Here is a 21,508-nt window from a genome sequence, read left to right as displayed (position 1 = left end):
AAATTTTAACAGTATAATTTTAAGAAACAATTAACTTGCATTGTTACTTTAGTTCATTACTAGCCCTTTTTAATAGGGTTTGATAAGATTTTTATCTAACAATTTAATGAATGGATAAAAGAATTGACAGGAGAATTTTCCATTTTAATGTTAATGAGCTTGTTTTTCTTTAATGATGTAAAATCAACACATTAGCAACAGCATTAAAATTTCTAGACTCTGGAATTAAGTCCTGTAATTGAAAGCTTCATGTACCCTCAAAGCACTAAGAATAAGTTTGCCAGGCTTAAAATTGTAGATAGTTCATATCCCTTTAAAGGTTAGTATAAAGAAGAATTTCAGAAGGCATTTCAAACTACAAAAAAATGCATTCTACCTGAACATTTTGTTGATGACAATAAAAACAAAGAACAGGAGACCTCTTCCACAAGATCCGAGAAATCAAGACAAAATATTGACCCAAAATGGAGGTGCTAAACAACCACTAGAGGAAATATTACGTGAGCGATTAGAAATGAAATGGAGAGGAAAACAATGCTTAGAAGAATGATAGAAAAGAATTGAAAGAAAGTCAGATTCATTTGAAGAAGAATCATATGAAGATTAACCTCCAGTTTTACAAAGTAAATTGAAAACTGTACTTAGAGCATTTGGAAGAAATAAATCACCAGGAACAGACTGCATATCAATAGAGCTGCTTCAGTCTACAGAGATAGCATATTGTTGTAACTAAAATAAGTCAATAGATAGGGACAACAAAACAATGGTCCACAAGGGTTGTTGTAGGTTTTTTCGGGCTATATGGCCATGTTCTAGAGGCATTTTCTCCTGACGTTTCACCTGCATCTATGGCAAGCATCCTCAGAGGTAGTGAGGTCTATTGGAACTAGAAAAGTGGGTTTATATATCTGTGGAAGGACCAGGGTGGGGTAAAGAACTCTTTTCTGTTGGAACTAGGTGTGAATGTTTCAACTGACCGCCTTGATTAGCATTTGGTGGCCTGGCAGTGCCTGGGGCAGTCTTTTGTTGAGAGGTGATTAGATGTGCCTGATTGTTTCCCCTCTGCTGTTTTGCTGTTGTAATTTTAGAGTTTTTAAAATACTGGTAGCCAGATTTTGTTCATTGTCGAAAGCCTTTGACAATGGTCCACAAGGTAGAAACACCCATTATACATTCCAGTTCCACAAAAGGGGACAACAGGAAGTGAAGTGGTCTCTGGAACCAAACAATCAGAAGAACTTTTGTTTCTGTTGCTGTTCAACAATGTATTACAATGCCTCAAAATGTGGTAGGCTCTCTGTAATGATTCTTATCTCGTAGGCCGAAGTAGGAGCCTGAGATATCTGTAGTTAGGCCTCAATTTTGGGAGTGTAAGCATAGGAAGCAGACATCTTGGGAGTGCAAGAGGAGAAGAGGGGAGGAGCTGGAACTCTCTTTGGATTGGTTAGGACTGAGAGGGAAAAGTGTCAACTTGACAGAAAGGAGGAGAGAGGTTTTGGGAACAGAGAAGAGAGGTAGATTTTTGGCGAGCTGAGATTTTTCTGTCAGAGAGCATTTGTGACAGGCGATTCTGCGTTATTTGGCCAGGAGGGTCAAAGTAGACGCCTGGGTGCTTGTGCGGGTTTTTACACAAGTGGGTTTGCTCTCTGGGTTAGGGTATATTAGCTTACAGAGGACTCTGCTTAGAGTGTAGCTAATTGCTCTAGGAACCTGGTTAGGTTAGTCTGGGGAACTCACCGCTACTGGGTTTATTGTAGAATGAGGAGTTTGACTCATATCTAAGCCAAGTAATCTGTTTGAAGTAACTATTAAGATTATTGTACCTCAGTAACCCATTAAGCTTGTGTGCCTCATTGAAGAAGATAGTTGTTTGTTCTTATCAATAAATCTGTTATCTATTTCAACTTTTAAAGAAGCCTCAGTATTGATTCATTCCTGTGGGAATAATTCTAGCTGTTTTAACATCTTTACTTCACAGTCATCTCAGGGAGCTAAAGGAGAGCTGGTGGGCAGGAAGAAGATTACCTCAGGGAACCATTTTTTAATATTCCCAAATTATTAAAGTGGCAGCAACTCTACCAGAGTATACACGTTACCTCAACATACATCTAAATGCTCCGTGCCAGAATCATATTGGTGTCCAGTTGGGGGATTAGTAATCAAGATCCTTTATACTGATTTTGTTATACTCTCCATCTTGGAAGAGCTTTAAAGTGAAGTGAGATAATTAGCTTTCAGGTGTGCTTTACTTGTTTATTTCTGTAAGGTAGAGGTTAGACTAGATCAGTGGTTCTCAACCTGTGGGACCCAGTTATTTTGGCCTACAACTCCCAGAAATCCCAGCCAGTTTACCAGTTGGTAGGATTTCTGGGAGTTGAAGGCCAAAACATCTGGTGACCCACAGGTTGAGAACCACTGGACTTAAGGGTTCATGTGGAACCATCCACCTCTTAGATTTTTTGATTCTAGGTATTACTTGTCTTGCTGAAATCTCCTTTAATGGTACAGTTTTAAATCTGGCCACCTTAAGTGAAAAGACTCTGGGGTTGTGTCCTGAAGATGCTGTACTAAATTAAGACTTATATACTACAAAAAGAACACAACTGAACCTGTGAGTTCTAGTTGGTAACAAAATGTGAGATGGCAGGTAGATTAGGAAAGGAGACAGAACAGAAGAGAGAATTTCCTATGAAAGTAGTACTCAGCTCAAAAGGAATACTGCAGTTGGCATCTATCAAGCATGAGAGTCATCGGTGTCACTGGCACTTGCATTTTGTTTTCCAAGGCGCCTACACGTCTGGCTTCCATTGCCCAGAGCTATTTCTTGAATTTCAGCTAATTCCACTAAAGATGTTTTTGAAGTACTGGAAGGTGCTGATATGGCAGAGAACCAAAATAGCAACTGGGAGAGATCCAGAGAGGAGAAGACTCTTGGGTGGAAGATAGATGTGGAGGAAGATGTGTGTGTGTTTGTTCTTATTTTTTTATAATTTTGAATGGCATACGCAATGAAGTTGTGGCTGATGATTAATGTATCATGCTCAATGAATCTATACTGTAGAATTAATGCAGTTTGAAAACACTTTATCAACTATGATTAAATTCTATGGAAACATGAAATTTCTAGTTTTACAAGGTCTTAAGCCTCACCAAATTCCTGGCATTCCATAACATTGACCCATGGCGGTTAGAGTGGTATTCAGACTACATTAATTCGATCACAGGTTTGGGCCTTGATATCTCTGCAGCTTGGATGATACTGACCTGGCATTTTTTTAGGAGGGAAAATTATGCTGGGGAAAGTGGAAGGTAAAAGGAAGAGGGGCCGAACAAGGGCAAGATGGATGGCATCCTTGAAGTGACTGGACTGACCTTGAAGGAGCTGGGGGTGGTGATGGCCGACAGGGAGCTCTGGCATGGGCTGGTCCATCAGGTTACGAAGAGTCGGAGATGACTGAATGAATGAACAACAACATGGTGATAGAGAAGGATGAACAAGAAAGTGAATAGTCTTTTAGCAGCACAGTTTAGAAGACTATTAGATGGTCATAGGTGAACACCTCAGCAAGCGAGAGTCCAAAAGTGGCAGGCTCAAACCCAGCACTTCAACCAATGGCTGATACCAAATGAGAGACTCCCTCCTGGGCATACAGAAGACTGGGCAACTTGGAAGGCATTGAACAGACTGCGCTCTGGCACCACGAGATGCAGAGCCAACCTTCAGAAATGGGGCTACAAAGTAGAATCCTCGACATGCGGGTGTGGAGAAGAGCAAACCACTGACCACCTGCTGCAATGCAACCTGAGCCCAGCCACATGCACAATGGAGGACCTTCTTGCAGCAACACCGGAAACACTCCAAGTGGCCAGATACTGGTCAAAGGACATTTAACCAGCTACCAAACTCACAAGTTGTGTATTTTTCTGTTTGTTTGCTTTGTTCTGTTAGAAATGTAATATAATGGACTGGTTGCTCTGACACGACAAAAAAAAATAGGTGGCTGTACCGTCTTGCAACACTTATCAAGAGGGAGTAGATTTCTTACAGTGCAGTCCATTTGTAGTTTGGTGAGGCACCTGCATTTGATAGTGATGCTTTTCTTTTTTGAGATTTTATGGCGTTGCATTCACCACTGACACAAATAGTAAATACTGCGAGTATGTGTATTTTGTATCATATAAGGCCTTCCTAAGATTGGGAAAATGAATGATTGATCAGATATATTTAAACCACAGCTCTTTTGGCATAGGCGTGAGAAAAGTAGCATTTGTGGGGCCGTACATTCTCCATCTCTGCCTTAGATTCAGAACCATTTTCAGAGTCAGGGCGGAGCCCATGAATAATTTTTTCTTTGGGTTGCTGTGAGTTTTTTCGGATTGTATGGCCATGTTTCAGTAGCATTAGCTACTGACTTTTCGCCTGCATCTGTGGGAAGCATTCTTAGAGGTTTGTTCAGACAATGAGGCAAGTGGGGTGTTTGTCTATCTGTGGAATACACTCCATTGGCCTCATTTGCAACAGATTTCTGAACAAACCTTTTAGGATGCTTGCCACAGATGCAGGCGAAATGTCAGGAGAGCATGCTACTGGAACATGGCCATACAACCCAAAAGATTCACAGCAATCAAGTCATTCTGGCTATGAAAGCCTTTGACAACACATTTTTTTCTTTCATTACATTTCCACTGTATCAATGTACTATGGACAAGGGCTACAATAAAAGAAGTTATCTCTTCCAGAGATACTAGGAATGCACACTCCGTTTGAGTATCAACTAAAGTTTTTTGGGTTGTTTCTTCCAGGCTTGTGCTCATCGATATACCAGGATTTTATGGGCTGGCAATGAAGACCAGAGGCGCATGGTGGGGAAATGTTACATCCGTGGCAATGACCTGGGCCTTCAGGAAGAAGACGAGTGGCAGGCGTTCCACAATGAGATGTGCAATGCCAACGCAGACCTGGAGTCAACTGGAATGTGCCAGATGGGCATCAGTGGTGGCTTTACCCACGACAGTGTTTATTTTGGAGCTCCTGGTGCTTACAATTGGCAAGGTTTGTGTCACAGTTGCTCCCAAATCTCCTGCACTTTAGCCTTTCATTGTGTATAGCCTCAATTGGTTTTATTGTGTAATTTATTCAGCTGGGGAGGATTAATACAAAGTCATTCATTTGCAGATAATTCCGCAAGTTTATATATTCTTATAAGTGTGTGTGTGTGTGTATGCACAAGTTTATACTTTCTTATAAGTGTGTGTGTATATATATACCCAAGTTTATATATTCTTATAAGTGTGTGTGTGTGTATAAACATTAGATGCTATTGCATTTTGGTGACAGTACAATCAAGCCCCCCCCCCCCCCCCCGGTGGCACAGTGGGTTAAAGCACTGAGCTGCTGAGCTTGTTGACCAAAAGGTCGCAGGTTCGATTTCAGGGAGCTGCGTGAGCTTCCGCTTTCAGGCCTAGCTTCAGGCCAACCTAGCAGTTCGAAAACATGCAAATGTGAGTAGATCAATAGGTACTGCTCCGGTGGGAAGGTAACGGCGCTCCATGCGGTCATGCTGGCCACATGACCTTAGAGGTGTCTATGGACAACGCTGGCTTTTCCGCTTGGAAATGGAGATGAGCACCACACCCCAGAGTCAGACATGACTGGACTTAATGTCAGGGTACAACCTTTACCTTTACCTACAATCAAATGGAAAGGTATTAAATCACAATTACAAAACCATGACTTCCAGTCCATTCTCAAGACTTAAACAGTTGATATAATGAATTGTTGTTATGTGCCATCATGTGATTTCTGCCTTGATATGACTCTTTTTTGAGGTTTTATGGGGGCAGAGAGTGTGAGCTGCTCAAGGTCAAACAGTGGGTTTCCATAGCCAGAGTCCAACATTCAACTCACTACACTGTTTATATTATTTTTATATTTGCATTTAAATTTAAATAAATTTAAATGCAAATAAAAATTCATTTAAATATAAATTCATTTAAACTTAAATACAATAGAGTATCTCTTATTCAACATAAATGGGCCAGCAGGACGTTGGAAAAGCGAAAATGTTGGATAATACAGAGGGATTTTTTAAAAGCCTATAAAACGACAAATTACGTTATGATTTTACAAATTCTGCACCAAGACATCATGTTTTATGACAAGTTGACAGAAAAAGCAGTTCAATACATGGTAACATGTAGTTATTACTGTTTTTACGAATTTAGCACCAAAACATTGCAATGTATGTAACAAAATGAAGTTTAACAGTGACAAATGCAAGATACTCCACTTTGGCAGGAAAAATGAAATGCAAAGATACAGAATGGGGGACAATGCCTGGCTCGAGAGCAATATGTGTGAAAAGATCTTGGAGTCCTCGTGGACAACAAGTTAAACATGACCCAACAATGTGATGTGGCGGCAAAAAGGCCAATGGGATTTTGGCCTGCATTAATAGGAGCATAGTGTCTAGATCTAGGGAAGTAATACTACCCCTCTATTCTGCCTTGGTTAGACCACACCTGGAATATTGTGTCCAATTCTGGGCACCACAATTCAAGAGAGATATTGACAAGCTGGAATGTGTCCAGAGGAGGGCGACTAAAATGATCAAGGGTCTGGAGAACAAGCCCTATAAGGAGCGGCTTAAGAAGCTGGGCATGTTTAGCCTGAAGAAGAGAAGCCATGTATAAATATGTGAAAGGAAGCCACAGGGAGGAGGGAGCAAGCTTGTTTTCTGCTTCCTTGGAGACTTGGACGTGGAACAATGGCTTCAAACTACAAGAGAGGAGATTCCATCTGAACATGAGGAAGAACTTCCCAACTGTGAGAGCCGTTCAGCAGTGGAACTCTCTGCCCCGGATTGTGGTGGAGGCTCCTTCTTTGGAAGCTTTTAAACAGAGGCTGGATGGCCATCTGTCAGGGGTGATTTGAATGCAATATTCCTGCTTCTTGGCAGGGGGTTGGACTGGATGGCCCATGAGGTCTCTTCCAGCTCTTTGATTCTATAATTCTATGATTTAAACAGCTGTGGATCCAGGCAGGAGGAAGACTGCATTGGATAATACAGAACATTGGATGAGCGAAGGTTGGATAAGCAAGACGGTAGTGTTGGATTCAGGAGATTTTGAAAAAAAATCATGTGAAGAAGTATCAAATTAGCAAATTGTTCCTGAAACATGAGTTCCAGTTGACTGCCTAGATCAGGCATGGGCAAACTTCAGCCCTCCAGGTGTTTTGGACTTCAATTCCTAATAGTCAGTAGGCTGTTAGGAATTGTGGGAGTTGAAGTCTAAAACACCTAGAGGGCTGACGTTTGCCCATGCCTGATCTAGATGTAATTTAACATGTAAATATGGCAACTACAAATAGGACCGTTGGTTTTATTTTAAACTTCAAGTAGAAGACTCTCCAAGCAGAAAACTCTAATCTGATGGCCTTTCGGATGTGGGCTTGTCTTCAGATGCTGGATACAGGAAGTTGTGTCTAACAAGAGTAGCGTATCATCAGGAATCTGTGCCTGTAACTGCTTAAAGTGCTGTTTTATTGCCTCTGTCTGATGCAGGGACTGATTATGTGCTGCAAGGTGAGAGCTGGGAACGAAAGGATTATTCCTATCCTGATGAGAAGAAAGGCCACAGCTATATCGGTATGTGTAAACAAATCTCACTGTCTAATGCTAGCAACATTGAGTTCTCTGTTTTTTCTCTGCTCTTCAATAGGAAAAACATTTTACTATGCTTAATATCTCGTTTTAGCAATTGCTTAGTAATCCCAGATATAATAGCTTAAACAGAATAAGAATATTTGCCAGGGGCAAACAGCAGTCAAGAGAGGACTCATATTCTTTCCCCATTGATGCTTCCCTTATTTCCAGGATACACAACTGAGGCCAGCACTGCTGTACTGCACAAATACAACAACACTTTCATCGCAGGAGCCCCCCGCTATAATCATACTGGAGCTGTCTTTCTCATGCTAACTGACAACAGCACAACCCTTGAGGAGAAGCTGGTGCTCTTTGGAGAGCAAGTGGGTTCCTATTTCGGCAGTTCCATTGCTCTGGCTGACCTCAACAATGATGGGTGAGTTGATTTAACAAAGGAGTTGGAGAAGCATCTAAACTTCTTAGTTTGTCCAATCATGGCCACCCCTATTCTTTGAAATCTCATAGAATCATACAGGTGATCCCAGGGGCTATCGAGTCCAATCTCTGCTCAGTGTAAGATCGGCAAAACCATTCCCAGCAAACAATTGTCTATTTTGAAGCTATCCAGATGTCCAGAGAAAGAGGGCTTAAGCACCCTAAAGGCACCGGATGACATTGATGTTGTAAGTTAAACAGGGTTAGCTCTGAGTAGTACTTGGAGGAGGGACTATCAATGAATTCCAAATGCTGTCTGCTGTATTTGAGAAAGAACTGGTAAAGCCACCTGTCAGTATTCTTTGCCTAAGAAAACCCTATGAAATTCATGAGCTCACCATAAGTCAATAGAGGATTTGAAGGCACATACACACACATGCACCCCCCCCCCCCCCAGAAAAGAGTCTCCACAACCTCTTTAGGTGATTGTTTCTATTGTAAAACTGCAATAATGAGGAGGAGGAGGAGGAGGAGGTCCCAGACATTTGGGGAGTGTCCAACATGTGATCCAATACAACAGTCTGCATGGTACTCTTGTTTGCTGTGTACTAATCTTGTTGTGTTTAGAATAATAATAATTTATATTCCATCCTCTCTCCCCAAGGGGACTCATGAAGTTCCTTCTAATATTCAATTAACTGTACTCTCCAAGAACTCCAAACCATTAGCCTCATGGAATGGAAAAGGCACTGTCTTGGTTGGTTTGTTTGTTGTTATTTTTTGCCTTAGACAGCAAAATGTCTTGGGCCACCCTATGCCTAAGATATATGAGCTAGCCTCATTTCTCTTTTTTGTTATCGGTAGGTGGAAGGATTTGATCATTGGAGCACCTTACTACTTCGATCGGAAAGAAGAGAAGGGTGGGGCTGTCTATGTGTACATGAACCTTGGTGGAACTTTCCACAGCAGTGCAAATCTCACCCTGAATGGGCCCAGCAATTCCTCATTTGGTCTTGCTGTGGCCAGCATTGGAGATGTTGACAAAGATGATTTCCAAGGTTAGCCTGCTATTTTCTTAACTTGGCCTTGTGCTTTTCTGTTAACAGTGGTGCTCTTGATGGAAGTTGGAAATTCTCAGAAGAATGCTGTCATGATCTGAGGTGGACTAGTTAGTTACTGGTGTGGCCTAGTAAAGTTTGAGAATCATGGCTCCTGAAGACCACCTAGACCATGCATGGACAAATTATGGCCCTCCAGGTGTTTTGGCCTCAGGTTCTTTCCTTTCCCCTCTCAGCTGCTTAAGAGGCTGAGGGGGGAAAGGAAAGGGCCTGAAGCTGTGAGGAATTGAGAGAGATGAAGTCCAAAACACTTGGAGGGGCAAAGTTTGCCCATGCCTGACCTAGACTGTAGTGTGACTTCTTACCTATTGCCCAAAGTGTACCTTATCCCCCAAACAAGATGAAAAGTGAGCATAGAGAAAATTGATATGTACTAATAAAAAGCCAATCAGATGTCGTACTTTCCTTCCTTAGTAACCCAGATGTTTGAGATTTCAATTCGTAGAACCCTTGACCTTTGGTCATGGTGGCTGAGTCTTCTGTATGTCCATATCCAAAGCATCTGGAGGAGCAAAAGTTGAGGACCACTGTTTTTAAGTGTTTTTAAGATTTCTGGGATTTGAATATGATGACTTGTGATTTGGAATGTTAGAGAAAATAATTTATAAACATACTTTGGTAATAATGCTGGCAACACACATTTTGATGCCTTAGATGTTAGTCTCATTTCTGGGTATATTTGACCTGTTGATTCCAAAAAGTCACTGGTTTTCCCCAAACAACTCTGGGTTTTGAGATACAGAATACATGCTATCTACTTGCCCATAGAAAATAATAATAATCATATCTAAGAAACTTGAGCAAATGTGGTCTATCCATTGCAATTTTCTGAATCAGTGTCTCAAATAAGCATAGAAACAGGCCAAAAACCAAGACACACACACACACACACACATATATATATATGTGTGTGTGTGTGTGTGTGTGTGTGTATATGTGTGTGTGTGTGTGTGTGTGTTGGGCTGTGTAATACATTGTTTCAGATACTTCCATCTAATCCTTTCCTTCTCCCCCCATTTCTCCCACAGATATAGCCATTGGGGCTCCATTTGAAGGGTCAGGGAAAGTATATATCTACCACAGCAGTGTGGGAGGGCTTATTGATAATCCCCGGCAGGTAAATATATCTTGCTTTCTCCTCTCTAGCATCGTAACACTTCCTTCTCAAATACTGAAGAAAATATGATGTCACCCAGCATAGTATCAGATATGGGAGCTTTTCTTCAGCTAAGGAATAGCCAAAACTTTGAAACACCCAATTGCCACAGATAGGGTCCACATTCCAGCAGTGGTTGTGGCCAGAGCCAGAAATGGGTGAACGTGTACATGAAACAGTACAGAAGTCATCAAGGGACATCCAGACATCCTATCCATAATTCAAAGTGGAACTAGCAAAGAGATGTAACTAAGAGATAATCCGGAGGTCCTGAATGAGAAAGCTTGAGGTCTACGCTTGTCAATAGGTTAGGGCAGTTGTTCTCAACCTGTGGGTCCCCAGGTGTTTTGGCCTACAACTCCCAGAAATCCTAGCCAGTTTATCAGCTGTTAAGATTTCTGGGAGTTGAAGACCAAAACATCTGGGGACCCACAGGTTGCGAACCACTGGGCAGGGGTTCCCACGTCTTTCTTCACAGTCATAACAGTGCCTTCAATCACCATAAATTCAGAAAGACAGACCAAAGGCATTTTCTTTCAAAGGCAAAGGGCAAGATCTCTACCACAAGAGCCATATGGACCAGCAGTTGAATTTTATTCCAGGACTAGTGATGGGTTCACCAGTAGTTAGATGGGCAAGCTGCAACCCAACAAAGGATAGGAGCCAGCATCTTACTCAGGAATAGTTTTTGCAGTTATGTCACAACAGATGTTGTTGTTTTGTCCCAAAATCTGATGCCTGTGACAGGCACCCTATTACACTATGTAATACAATTTGTGTTCCTGTGTTATCAATGTCATTTCCTAATTGGTTCTATCATAAAAACATGGAAAAAGTTTATTAAACTGCAAAAAACTTTGTTTTGTGGGACATCCTACAGCACATTTTGCTATAGCTTTTCAATGAATATCCCATAGAGTCTCAACCAATTTGAGATAGTTAGTGGCAGCCACAAAAACAAAGTTTCTGGAGTATAACAACACTTCCGAAGTAAGCACCACACAATTAAATACAAAATAACACTTTCAAACCAGGAACATTTTTTCCCAATTTTCTTACATAATGTTATAATTCATGGTTGGGTTGACCTTAGACCAGACATGGGCAAACTTCAGCCCTCTAGATGTTTTGGACTCCAACTCCCACAATTCCTAACAGCCAGCAGCCTGTTAGGAATTGTGGAAGTTGAAATCCAAAACACTTGGAGGGCTGAAGTTTGCCCTTGCCTGCCTTAGACTTTGTGAGCTGGGTGTCAGAAGAGCTAGGCCTCACCTGAAAATTGCAATTCTTTTAGGTTCAACATTCATATATGAAATCAAACTAGGTGATGTTCCCCTGTAGACAACAAGCAGAAAGTTTCAGGTTCAATCATTGGTATTTCCAAGTAAGGCTGAAAAGGACATATTAAGATGTGTCTCCCGTTTCCTCTGCTGATTTCACTGGATGCTCCCTAGTTTCTGCTTCCATGGTCTAGACAGCAACCTGAAGCCTTCACAATGCTTCTGAGTACATATTGTGTTACTTAGACCAATAACCATTCTTGCTAGGACTAATGGAAATTGTAGTCCAAAGCATCTTGTTTTCTCCTAGTTAATTTTCCCTAGTGCAGCCCAATGACACCAGTGGCAGTCCTCCTTACCGTTCCACCTGCATGCTCTACCACCCTCTTCCCTGGATATTCCTATCTCAGATTGCAAGTCCACCATTCACCAAACAAACTTCTCTCTCCCTTTTGCGTTTATTCTTATTCTACTCTCATTTGGTCTTTCTCTGCAGATCATTAGTGGGAAAGATTTTGTTCCTAGCATCCCAACTTTTGGCTACTCCTTCAGTGGTGGAATGGATGTTGATGGGAACTCCTACCCTGATCTGTTGGTGGGAACCCTGTCAGAAAATCTCCTGTTGCTCAGGTGAGATGAGATGTTGATGTTGGCATGAAAAAAGTGTCATGTGCAGTCTCATAGGGTTGTCTTCTTACCTCCTAACTAATTTAGGACCAGAACTCATAATGTTCCTTTTCCAATGAAGTTAGTAACTATTAGAATTCCTAATGGTGGAAACATGTGGCTCTATATCACTCCGGTGTTTATTTTGAACTTTAAGGGAGAAGACTAAGGCCCCTTCTACACTGCCCTATATCCCAGCATCTGATCCCAGATTAGCTGCTTTGAACTGGATTATATGAGTCTACACTGCCAGATAATCTAGGATAAACGCATAATCTGGGTTTAGATTCTGGGATATAGAGACAGTATGGAAAGGGCCTTTATCTTCTCTCTTAAAGTTCAGAATAAACACTGGAGTGAATTCACTGCCTCACTGACAGTTTCCACCACTAGGAATTCTAATAGTTACTAACTTCATTGAAAAAGGAACTCATAAGGGTTCTGGTCCTGTCTGTCCGAACGTACCTTCCCCAATGAACAATCTCAGAGATTAAGATCATTTGAGGAAGTCCAGTTCTCAGTCCCACCTTCTTTGCAAGAGTGGCTGATGGGATGAGAGACAGGGCCTTCTCAGTGGTGGCCCCTCGGCTGTGGAACTCCCTTCTGGGTGATATAAGATCAGCCCTCTCCCTCCTAGTCTTCAGAAAGAGAGTAAAGACTTGGCTCTGAGAGCAAGCTTTTGAAAACCAATGCAGTGGAATAATTTTAATGTGGAATAATCTGCAATTGACTACGGAATGGCCTTAGACTCTGCTCCATGGATGGTGTGTTTTTAACATTGGAATGTATTTTATTATGTTTAATATATCAATTTTAATCCAATTTATTTTAAGTCAATATTGTTTGTTGTGAGGCACTATGTGAGTGCCACTTGTAAGCTGCCTTGAGTCCCCCTTGGGGTAGAGAAAGGTGGGATATAGATAAGGTAAATAAATACATAAAAGAGCTTTCCAGAGTACTAGGCCTATTTTGAGGAAATAATTCAGTACCTTGAAAAGCTCCCTTGAACCACTCCAAGACAGTCTGTTCCACTGTTGAACAGTTCATACTGTAGAGAAGTCTCTCCTAACGTTTAGATGCAATCATTTTTCTTGATGGTTCATCTTGTAACCTCTGAGAAGTAGAAAACATGCTAGTCCATTGTATACATAATGTTCAGAGTCAAACTTAAAGGGGGCTTCTCTGTCCCACTACTTGCTGACATCACTGTATCACTGCCCTGATGCCATATCTCTGTGCAAATGTCCACTAAAGTGGAAGTCATAAGTTACTACGGGTACCCCTCCAGAAGCAGGGAGTTGCAGTTCTTAAAAAGAAACTAGTTTCTTCCCTTTCTCCTCAAAATAACTAAACTCAAATAGGTTTGCTTGGTTTTTTAAAATCTAAATGCTACAACCCTCTGGTCTATGGTAGAAATGAAGTGAAAATAAATATTTATTGCCTACCCTTTACCCTTTACCAGATGTGTGTGTGTAGAGAGAGAGTGATAATACTTTCAGTGTCACTAGGAATTCACATCAGAAACCAACTGAGAGCAAACATAGCTTCTTCAAGACTGATGTTATCTGTTGTTTTCATGGTATCTAAGTCAGCAATCTTGCTGCTACATTTTGCACTGACTAGTTTCCGGTGGTGCAGTGGGTTAAAGCACTGAGCTGCTGAACTTGCTGACTGAAAGGTTGCATGTTTGAATCCGGGGAACGGGGTGAGCTCCCGCTGTTAGCCCCAGCTTCTGCCAACCTAGCAGTTCGAAAACATGCAAATGTGAGTAAAGCAATAGATAGCACTCCAGTGGGAAGGTAATGGTGCTCCATGCAGCCATGCTGGCCACATGACCTTGCAGGTGACTACAGACAATGCCAGCTCTTTTGCTTAGGAATGGAGATGAGCACCAACCCCCAGAGTTGGACACGACGACTTAATGTCAGGGGAAAACGTTTACCTTTACCTTAGTTTCAGAGTCCCATATAGAGTGCACTACGGTAATATAATCAGGAGATAATTAGTGTATGAACTACTGCATTTGAGTTACTTACCTTTTCTACTTTTCCTCAGAGCCCGTCCAGTGATCAACATTGTGAGCAAGACTTTTACAGTTACTCCAAACCCTCTGGACCCAGCCAAATGCACAGAAGACTCCTGGTAATGGGTTTCTTCAACATCTTCTTGTATCTGGATTATTAATTCTCTCCTTCTCCTTTCCACATCCCTATGGATGCCAGGAGATGCTGGAAGGCATGTGTCAGCACAGATGGGATGGACACATTTGACTATATTTAGCCTACAGAAAGGAAGGTGAAAGGGAAATGCTTTGCCAACTTTCAATGTATGTAAGAGGAAGTCGGAAAGAAATGGGAAGAACTATTGTTTACCCTCCTCACCGGGTGCAGGAGGAGTAATAGTGTTTACACAAGACAGGGAGAGATTAAGATTAAATGTAAATGAAAACAAAACCACATTTGGCAATGGAAAGAGAAAGGCAGTGCATGAGTATGAGCCAGCTGCAGCGAGAAGGGAAAGGAAAGGCACCTTCCTTGATGGAGTTTAAAAGTAAAGCACAGATGGTTCTGGGAAAAGCTTCTGGTACAGGACATCCTGCCCAGAGCAAGGAAGCAAACCTGTGTTAGTTTATTTTCGGTGTTACATAGTGGCTTCCATATTAGTAGGATGAGCTTTTAAGGAAATATCCAAGGCAATGGGGTTCAGCACTCTGGATAGTTCCTTTAAATTTAATACTAAAACCCAGGACAGATTTTCCCATCAATTATTATTATTTATTTACAGTATTTATATTCCACCCTTCTCACCATGCAGGGGACTCGGGGCGGATTACAATGTACATATACATGGCAAACATTCAATGCCATAGACACACAAAATTCATAGACAGAGGCAATTTAACTTTTCATGAGGATATTCTGGCCGCCAAGGGAGCTGTTGCTTCACTGTTTATTTGTGACATGGATGAAGTACTTCCTCATCCTTTGCAGGCTTGCTTGAGATTTTTATGGCCTCGTTAAATTAGACTCCCTGTGTAGGCAGTACCTACATTTCTTACTTGACAGATGCAACTGTCTTTCAGGCTGCAAAGGTCGACAGCAAGCTACACAAATTGGTCAGACACTCACTCCAACCCGGGCTGGCTTCAAACTCATGACGTTTTGGTCAATAGTGATCTTAATGCAGCTGACTCCCAGCCAGCTGCGCCACTAACCCAGTGTTTCTCACCTGAAGCTCAAGACCCCTGGGGGGGGGGGGTCACAAGGGGATGTCAGAGGAGTCACCAAAGACCATTAGGAAACACAATATTTTGTTGGTCATGGGGGGTTCTGTGTGGGAATTTGGCCCAATTCTGTCGTTGGCAGAGTTCAGAATGCTTATTGATTGTAGGTGAACTATAAATCCCAGCAACTACAACTCCCAAATGTCAAGGTCTATTTTCCTCAAACTCCACCAGTGTTCACATTTGGGCATATTGAGTATGTGTGCCAAGTTTGGTCCAGATCCATCATTGTTTGAATCCACAGTGCTCTCTGGATGTAGGTGAACTACAACTCCAAAATCCAAGGTGAATGTCCACCAAACCCTTCCAGTATTTTTGGTTGGTCATTGGAGTTCTGTGTGCTAAGTTTGGTTCAATTCCATCATTGGTGGAGTTCAGAATGCTCTTTGATTGTATATGAACTATTAATCCCAGCAAGTACAGCTGCCAAATGACAAAATCGACATCCCCCCACCAGTATTCAAATTTGGGCGTATCGGGTATTTTTGCCAAATTTGGTCTGGTGAATGAAAATACATCCTGCATATCAGATATTTACATTACAATTTAACAGTAGCAAAATCACAGTTTTGAAGCAGCAATAAAAATAATGTTATGGTTGGGAGTCACCACAACATGAGGAACTGTATTAAGGGGTTGTGGCATTAGGAAGGTTGAGAACCACTGATAGCCTGCCCTATATGCCAGGATCTGATCCCAGATTAACTGCTTTGAACTGGATTATTATTATTTTTTGTCGTGTCAGGAGTGACTTGAGAAACTGCAAGTCGCTTCTGGTGTGAGAGAATTGGCCATCTGCAAGGACGTTGCCCAGGGGACGCCCGGATGATTGGATGTTTTTTATCATCCTTGTGGGAGGCTTCTCTCATGTCCCTGCATGAGGAGCTGGAGCTGATAGAGGGAGCTCATCTGCCTCTCCCTGGATTCAAACCTGCGACCTGTTGCAGTCCTGCCGGCACAGGGGTTTAACCCACTGCGCCACCGGGGGTGACTCCACACTGCCAGATAATCTGGGATAAGCAGATAATCTGGGATCAGATCCTGGGATATAGAGCAGTGTAGATCCAACCTCAGTTACTCACCCCTATGGCATTTTCTAAAATTCTTGTGAATGAGGAACACAACAGATTACCTTTTCAATGTGCAAAGCGACCCCAAGCTGTCTCTACATGCTTAGCATTTGTCGACTAGCTCTTTGAGGTTGATGTGTCTTTGAAGTAGGTTTACTCCCCTGTGTCTTTGTTCAGAAAGTTGGTGCCTAGATACTGTTCTGTCTTGTTTGTGCTTGGAGACATCTACTCCGTCTGTGGGTTCCATTCCATGTGGTTGTACACCTCACATTTCTGTTCCTCTCTCTTTCCTTTCCCTTCCCCATCTCCTCACCACCAGTATCAAGGTGCAGTTCTGCTTCTCCTATTCCCAGAGTGCCGGAGACCCCAAATACAAGGAGACCATCAGTGAGTAGAACTGGGAACAGTTCATCCGTTTTTTAAAAAGAGAGGTTCAGGAGGTTGGCCACTCGCAGTAGCCAATTGACTCTATAATCTTATATATGTGTGTGCACCAGGGGAGTGGGTATTTTCTGCACTCTGAATATCCTCAGAGTCAGTATCACCCTGTTTATGTCTGTTATTGTCATGGATTCAGATTGAGCCTAAAGGCTTGGTCCCACAGCCAGGTCTTCACCATCCTTCTGAAGGATCTAATATTGCCAGGAAGGGAGTTCCATTGACTATTGGCTAACTTGCTAAGAACTGAAGTCCAGCAATATATGGAAGGCCGCAGAGTTTGGCAATATATATATATGGAATATATATTGCCAAACTCTGTGGTTTAAGCCTTTGAAATATTTCAAAGACTTGCCTATTTTTCATCATCACCGTAGAACTAAATTGGAATTGAGCCTTAGCAGAGGTTTTATGTTCAGAACCCAGCAGCTTAGTTGGCGAGGGATTCTGGGAGTTATCGTCCAAAAGAGTATCCCTTCACATTTTACCTGTTCGACCTTAGTCAACCTCTGGTGGCGCAATGAGTTAAACCCTTGTACTAGCAGAACTGCTGACTGAAAGGTCGGCAGTTTGAATCCGGTGACTGGGGTGAGCTCCCTGCTGTCAGCTCTAGCTTCTTATGTGGGACATGAGAAAAGCCTCCAATAGCCTCCAAACATCCAGGAATCCCCAGGGCAATATCCCTGCAGTTGGCCAATTCTCTCACACCAGAAGCGACTCGGAGTTTCTCAAGTCGCTCCTGACACACACACAAAAAAAACCTTAGTCAAGCCTTTACCTGTATTCTCCAATTTCTTTCTCTTTGTCTCACTTTAGAATTGAATTATGTCATAAAAGCTGACCAGGATCGTCGGCGGGTTTACTTTGCTAAGACACAGTCTCCAGTCTACAAAGGACAGTTTTCCATGCCAAATGAGAAATGCCAAACCCTGAAGGTCCTCCTACGGGTAAGAAGTAGGCTGTGCAGATTTATTATTTATCGTGTCAGGAGCAAGCCAAACAATTGTATTGCATTTTTTAACAAACAAACAAACAAAACACAAAGTTTGCAAGCTTGGTAGTTGATTAAATGTCCTTTGACCAGTAGCTGGCCACTTGGAGTGCCTCTAGTGTTACTATAAGAAGGTCCTCCATTGTGCATGTCACAGGGCTTGGGTTGCATCACAGCAGATGGTCTGTAGTTTGCTCTTCTCCACACTCGCATGTCATGGATTCCACTTTGTAGCCCCATTTCTTAAGGTTGGCTCTGCATCTCGTGGTGCTAGAGTGCAGTCTGTTCAGTGCCTTCCAAGTTGCCCAGTCTTCTGTGTGCCCAGGAGGGAGTCTCTCATTTGGTATCAGCCATTGATTGAGGTTCTGGGTTTGAGCCTGCCACTTTTGGACTCTTGCTTGCTGAGGTGTTCCAGTGAGTGTCTCTGTAGATCTTAGAAAACGATTCCTTGATTTAAGTCATTGAGGTGCTGGCTGATACCCAAATAGGTGATGAGCTGGAGATGTCATTGCCTTGGTCCTTTCACTATTGGCTGCTACTCCCTGGTGGATGTCAGGTGGTGCAGTACCGGCTAAACAGTATAATTTCTCCAGTGGTGTAGGGCGCAGACACCCCGTGATAATGCGGCATGTCTCATTAAGAGCCACATCCACTGTTTTAACGTGTTGAGATGTATTCCAGAGTGGGCATGCATATTCAGCAGCAGAGTACCAAAGCGACATGACAGATGTCTTCGCTGTGTTTGGTTGTGAGCCCTAGGTTGTGCTGGTTAGCTTTTGTATGATATTATTTCTAGCACCCACTTTTTTGCACGATATTCAAGCAGTGCTTCTTATATGTCAGAGCACGGTCCAGAGTGACTCCCAGGTATTTGGGTGTGCTGCAATGCTCCAGTGGTATTCCTTCCCAAGTAATCCTCAGAGCTCGGGATGCTTGTCTGTTCTTAAGGTGAAAAGCACATGTCTGTGTTTTAGATGGATTAGGGATCAGCTGGTTTTCCCTGTAATAGGCAGTAAGAGCATCTAGAGCAGTGGTTCTCAACCTGGGGTCCCCAGATGTTTTTGGCCTTCAATTCCCAGAAATCCTAACAGCTGGTAAACTGGCTGGGATTTCTGGGAGTTGTAGGCCAAAAACATCTGGGGACCCCAGGTTGAGAACCACTGATCTAGAGCTTCAGAGAGCTTCTGTTCAACTATCTCAAAGCTCCCTGCTTGAGCAGTAATGGCACGATCATCAACAGATGACAAAATTAGATAAGTGAAAGGGAACCCAAAGATCACCTAGTCTGGCCTATGTGCATCTTCTCCCAGCACATCCTCATTTTATCCACTCTAGGCAATGTTTTCCAGAACTTTGTACCTTGATTTTTTGAGTGACGACAAGTCCCAGAATTTGCATGGCTGGTGGGATTATGGGAGCTGTTGTTCAATAAAGTTACATTCTGACACTATAGTGCTGGTTTATTCTTACCACTTCCTGTCATATACTCTCACCTATTCTGCAGGATGACGTGCGAGACAAGCTACACCCAATTGCATTCTCCATGAACTATTCTCTTGCTGAGAAATCGAGGAAATTCAGGTTGGGCCCAGAGTCTCTTGATGCATTTCCTGTCTTGAATGAGGATCAGCCCCGTGAAAATCACACTGAGGTTTGTGCTGTGCAAAAATGAAACGAATCTCTTTCGTATTTACTATTGCGTCTCATTTGTCTCTGTCACACCTCACAGTTTAGCATTTGGGAATGAATTTAACTGCCATGGCTCCATCAAGTGGCATTCTGGAATTTGTATTTATTTATTTATTTATTTATTTATTTACTGTGCTAGCCTTCCCCTGCCACACGTTGCTGTGGCCCAATCTGGTGATCTGAAAAATAAAGTAAAGAGAAAGTGTTGATTTCTAATACATGTAATTTCTTTATGCTTGTGGGTAAACGGTATTTCTTGCTGTTTCTTTGTCAGTGTTGATGTAGAGATTATTTGGTTTGCCTACTCTGTAGCATGCAACATGCAAATTGTCCTTCTTTAGGGGTTCCTTTTAAATCTATGATATTATATCTCTGTGTGTGTGAATCATATCTATCTATCTATATCTATGGTTGGATGGCTCTTTGTCAGGAGGGTTTTGATTACGTTTTCTTGCCCTGGTGAAGGGAGTTGGACTGGATGGCCTTAAGTATTTTCTGTTGGTCATGGGGATTCTGTCTGGGAAGTTTGCCCCAATTCCATTGTTTGTGGGGGTGTTCAGAATGCTCTTTGATTGTAGGTGAACTATAAATCCCAGTAACTACAACTCCCAAATGTCAAGGTCTATTTCCTCCAAACTCCATTTGTGCACATATTTGGGCATATGGAATATTCGTGCCAGGTTTGGTCCAGATCCATCATTGTTGAAGTCCACAGTGCTCTCTAGATGTAGGTGAACTACAACTCCCAAACTCACGGTCAATGCCTACCAAACCCTTCCAGTATTTTCTGTTGGGCATGGCAGTCCTGTGTGCCACATTTGGTTCAATTCCATCTTTGGTGGAGTTCAGAATGCTCTTTGTAGGTGAACTATAAATCCCATCACCTACAACTCCCAAATGAAAAAAAATCAATTTTTGGAGTGATGGACACGCCTTGAGCTTCATGCATGAGAAGGAATTTGAAGCTAGTTGTCCCAAGTCCCTGTCTGACACCTGATTCACTGTTTCTGTTCTCCTGATTTGATAAATCTGTTTTCAGATCCAGTTCCAGAAAGAATGTGGAACTGACAACAAATGCAACAGTAACCTGCAGGTCCAGGCTGTTTATTTGAATGACCAGAACCAGATGCTGCCCAGGTAAGACACTGCCACCTGCTGGTGAAAAAGAAAAGTAGGACACAATTCCTCTCAATCCCTACTCTGTTATAGTGTGATTATGCCACTTTAATTGCTGTCACAACATCCTTTGGAACTCTGAGATTTTAATTTAGGGAGGACCACTTAGAATTTTCCCCCAGATAGCTTTTGGCCTCACTAAACTACAAACTGCAGAATTCCTTAGAAAATGGCTACTGCAGTAAAAGTGGAACATATGGCACTATCACAATGGTGCAGCACATTAAACCGCTGAGGTGCTGAACTTGTTGACTGAAAGGTTGTCAGTTCAAATCCAGGGAGTGGAGTGAGCTCACGCTGTTAAGCCCAGCTTCTGTCAACCTAGCATGCAAATGTGAGTAGATCAATAGGTACCGCTCCAGTGGGAAGGTAATGGTGCTCTATGCAGTCACGCTGGCCACATGGCCATGGAGGTGTCTATGGACAATGCCAGCTCTTCAGCTTAGAAATGGAGATGAGCACCACCTTCCAGAGTCGGACTCAACTAGACCTAATGTCAGGGAGAAACCATTACTTTTACCTATTATAATGTAATAATAATAATAATAATAATAATA

The 21,508-nt window shown here is 42.3% G+C and overlaps 1 protein-coding gene across 1 annotated transcript in view; it reads left to right on the top strand.

The window, feature by feature from the left end:
* The window catches only part of ITGA3 (integrin subunit alpha 3), an 87,264-nt gene that overhangs the window by 47,515 nt on the left and 18,241 nt on the right, over nucleotides 1-21,508 (top strand). The window contains exons 4-14 of the mRNA XM_060780824.2: nucleotides 4,804-5,053; nucleotides 7,566-7,649; nucleotides 7,878-8,085; nucleotides 8,949-9,142; nucleotides 10,231-10,319; nucleotides 12,135-12,268; nucleotides 14,360-14,446; nucleotides 16,977-17,044; nucleotides 17,912-18,042; nucleotides 19,591-19,737; nucleotides 20,815-20,912. Coding sequence (XP_060636807.2) covers nucleotides 4,804-5,053; nucleotides 7,566-7,649; nucleotides 7,878-8,085; nucleotides 8,949-9,142; nucleotides 10,231-10,319; nucleotides 12,135-12,268; nucleotides 14,360-14,446; nucleotides 16,977-17,044; nucleotides 17,912-18,042; nucleotides 19,591-19,737; nucleotides 20,815-20,912 — 1,490 coding nt within the window. The remainder of the gene's footprint in view (nucleotides 1-4,803; nucleotides 5,054-7,565; nucleotides 7,650-7,877; nucleotides 8,086-8,948; nucleotides 9,143-10,230; nucleotides 10,320-12,134; nucleotides 12,269-14,359; nucleotides 14,447-16,976; nucleotides 17,045-17,911; nucleotides 18,043-19,590; nucleotides 19,738-20,814; nucleotides 20,913-21,508) is intronic.

This window comes from Anolis sagrei, chromosome 6, assembly GCF_037176765.1.
Source record: "Anolis sagrei isolate rAnoSag1 chromosome 6, rAnoSag1.mat, whole genome shotgun sequence".
Taxonomy (NCBI): domain Eukaryota; kingdom Metazoa; phylum Chordata; class Lepidosauria; order Squamata; family Dactyloidae; genus Anolis; species Anolis sagrei.
This window is presented reverse-complemented; position numbering and strand designations above follow the sequence as displayed.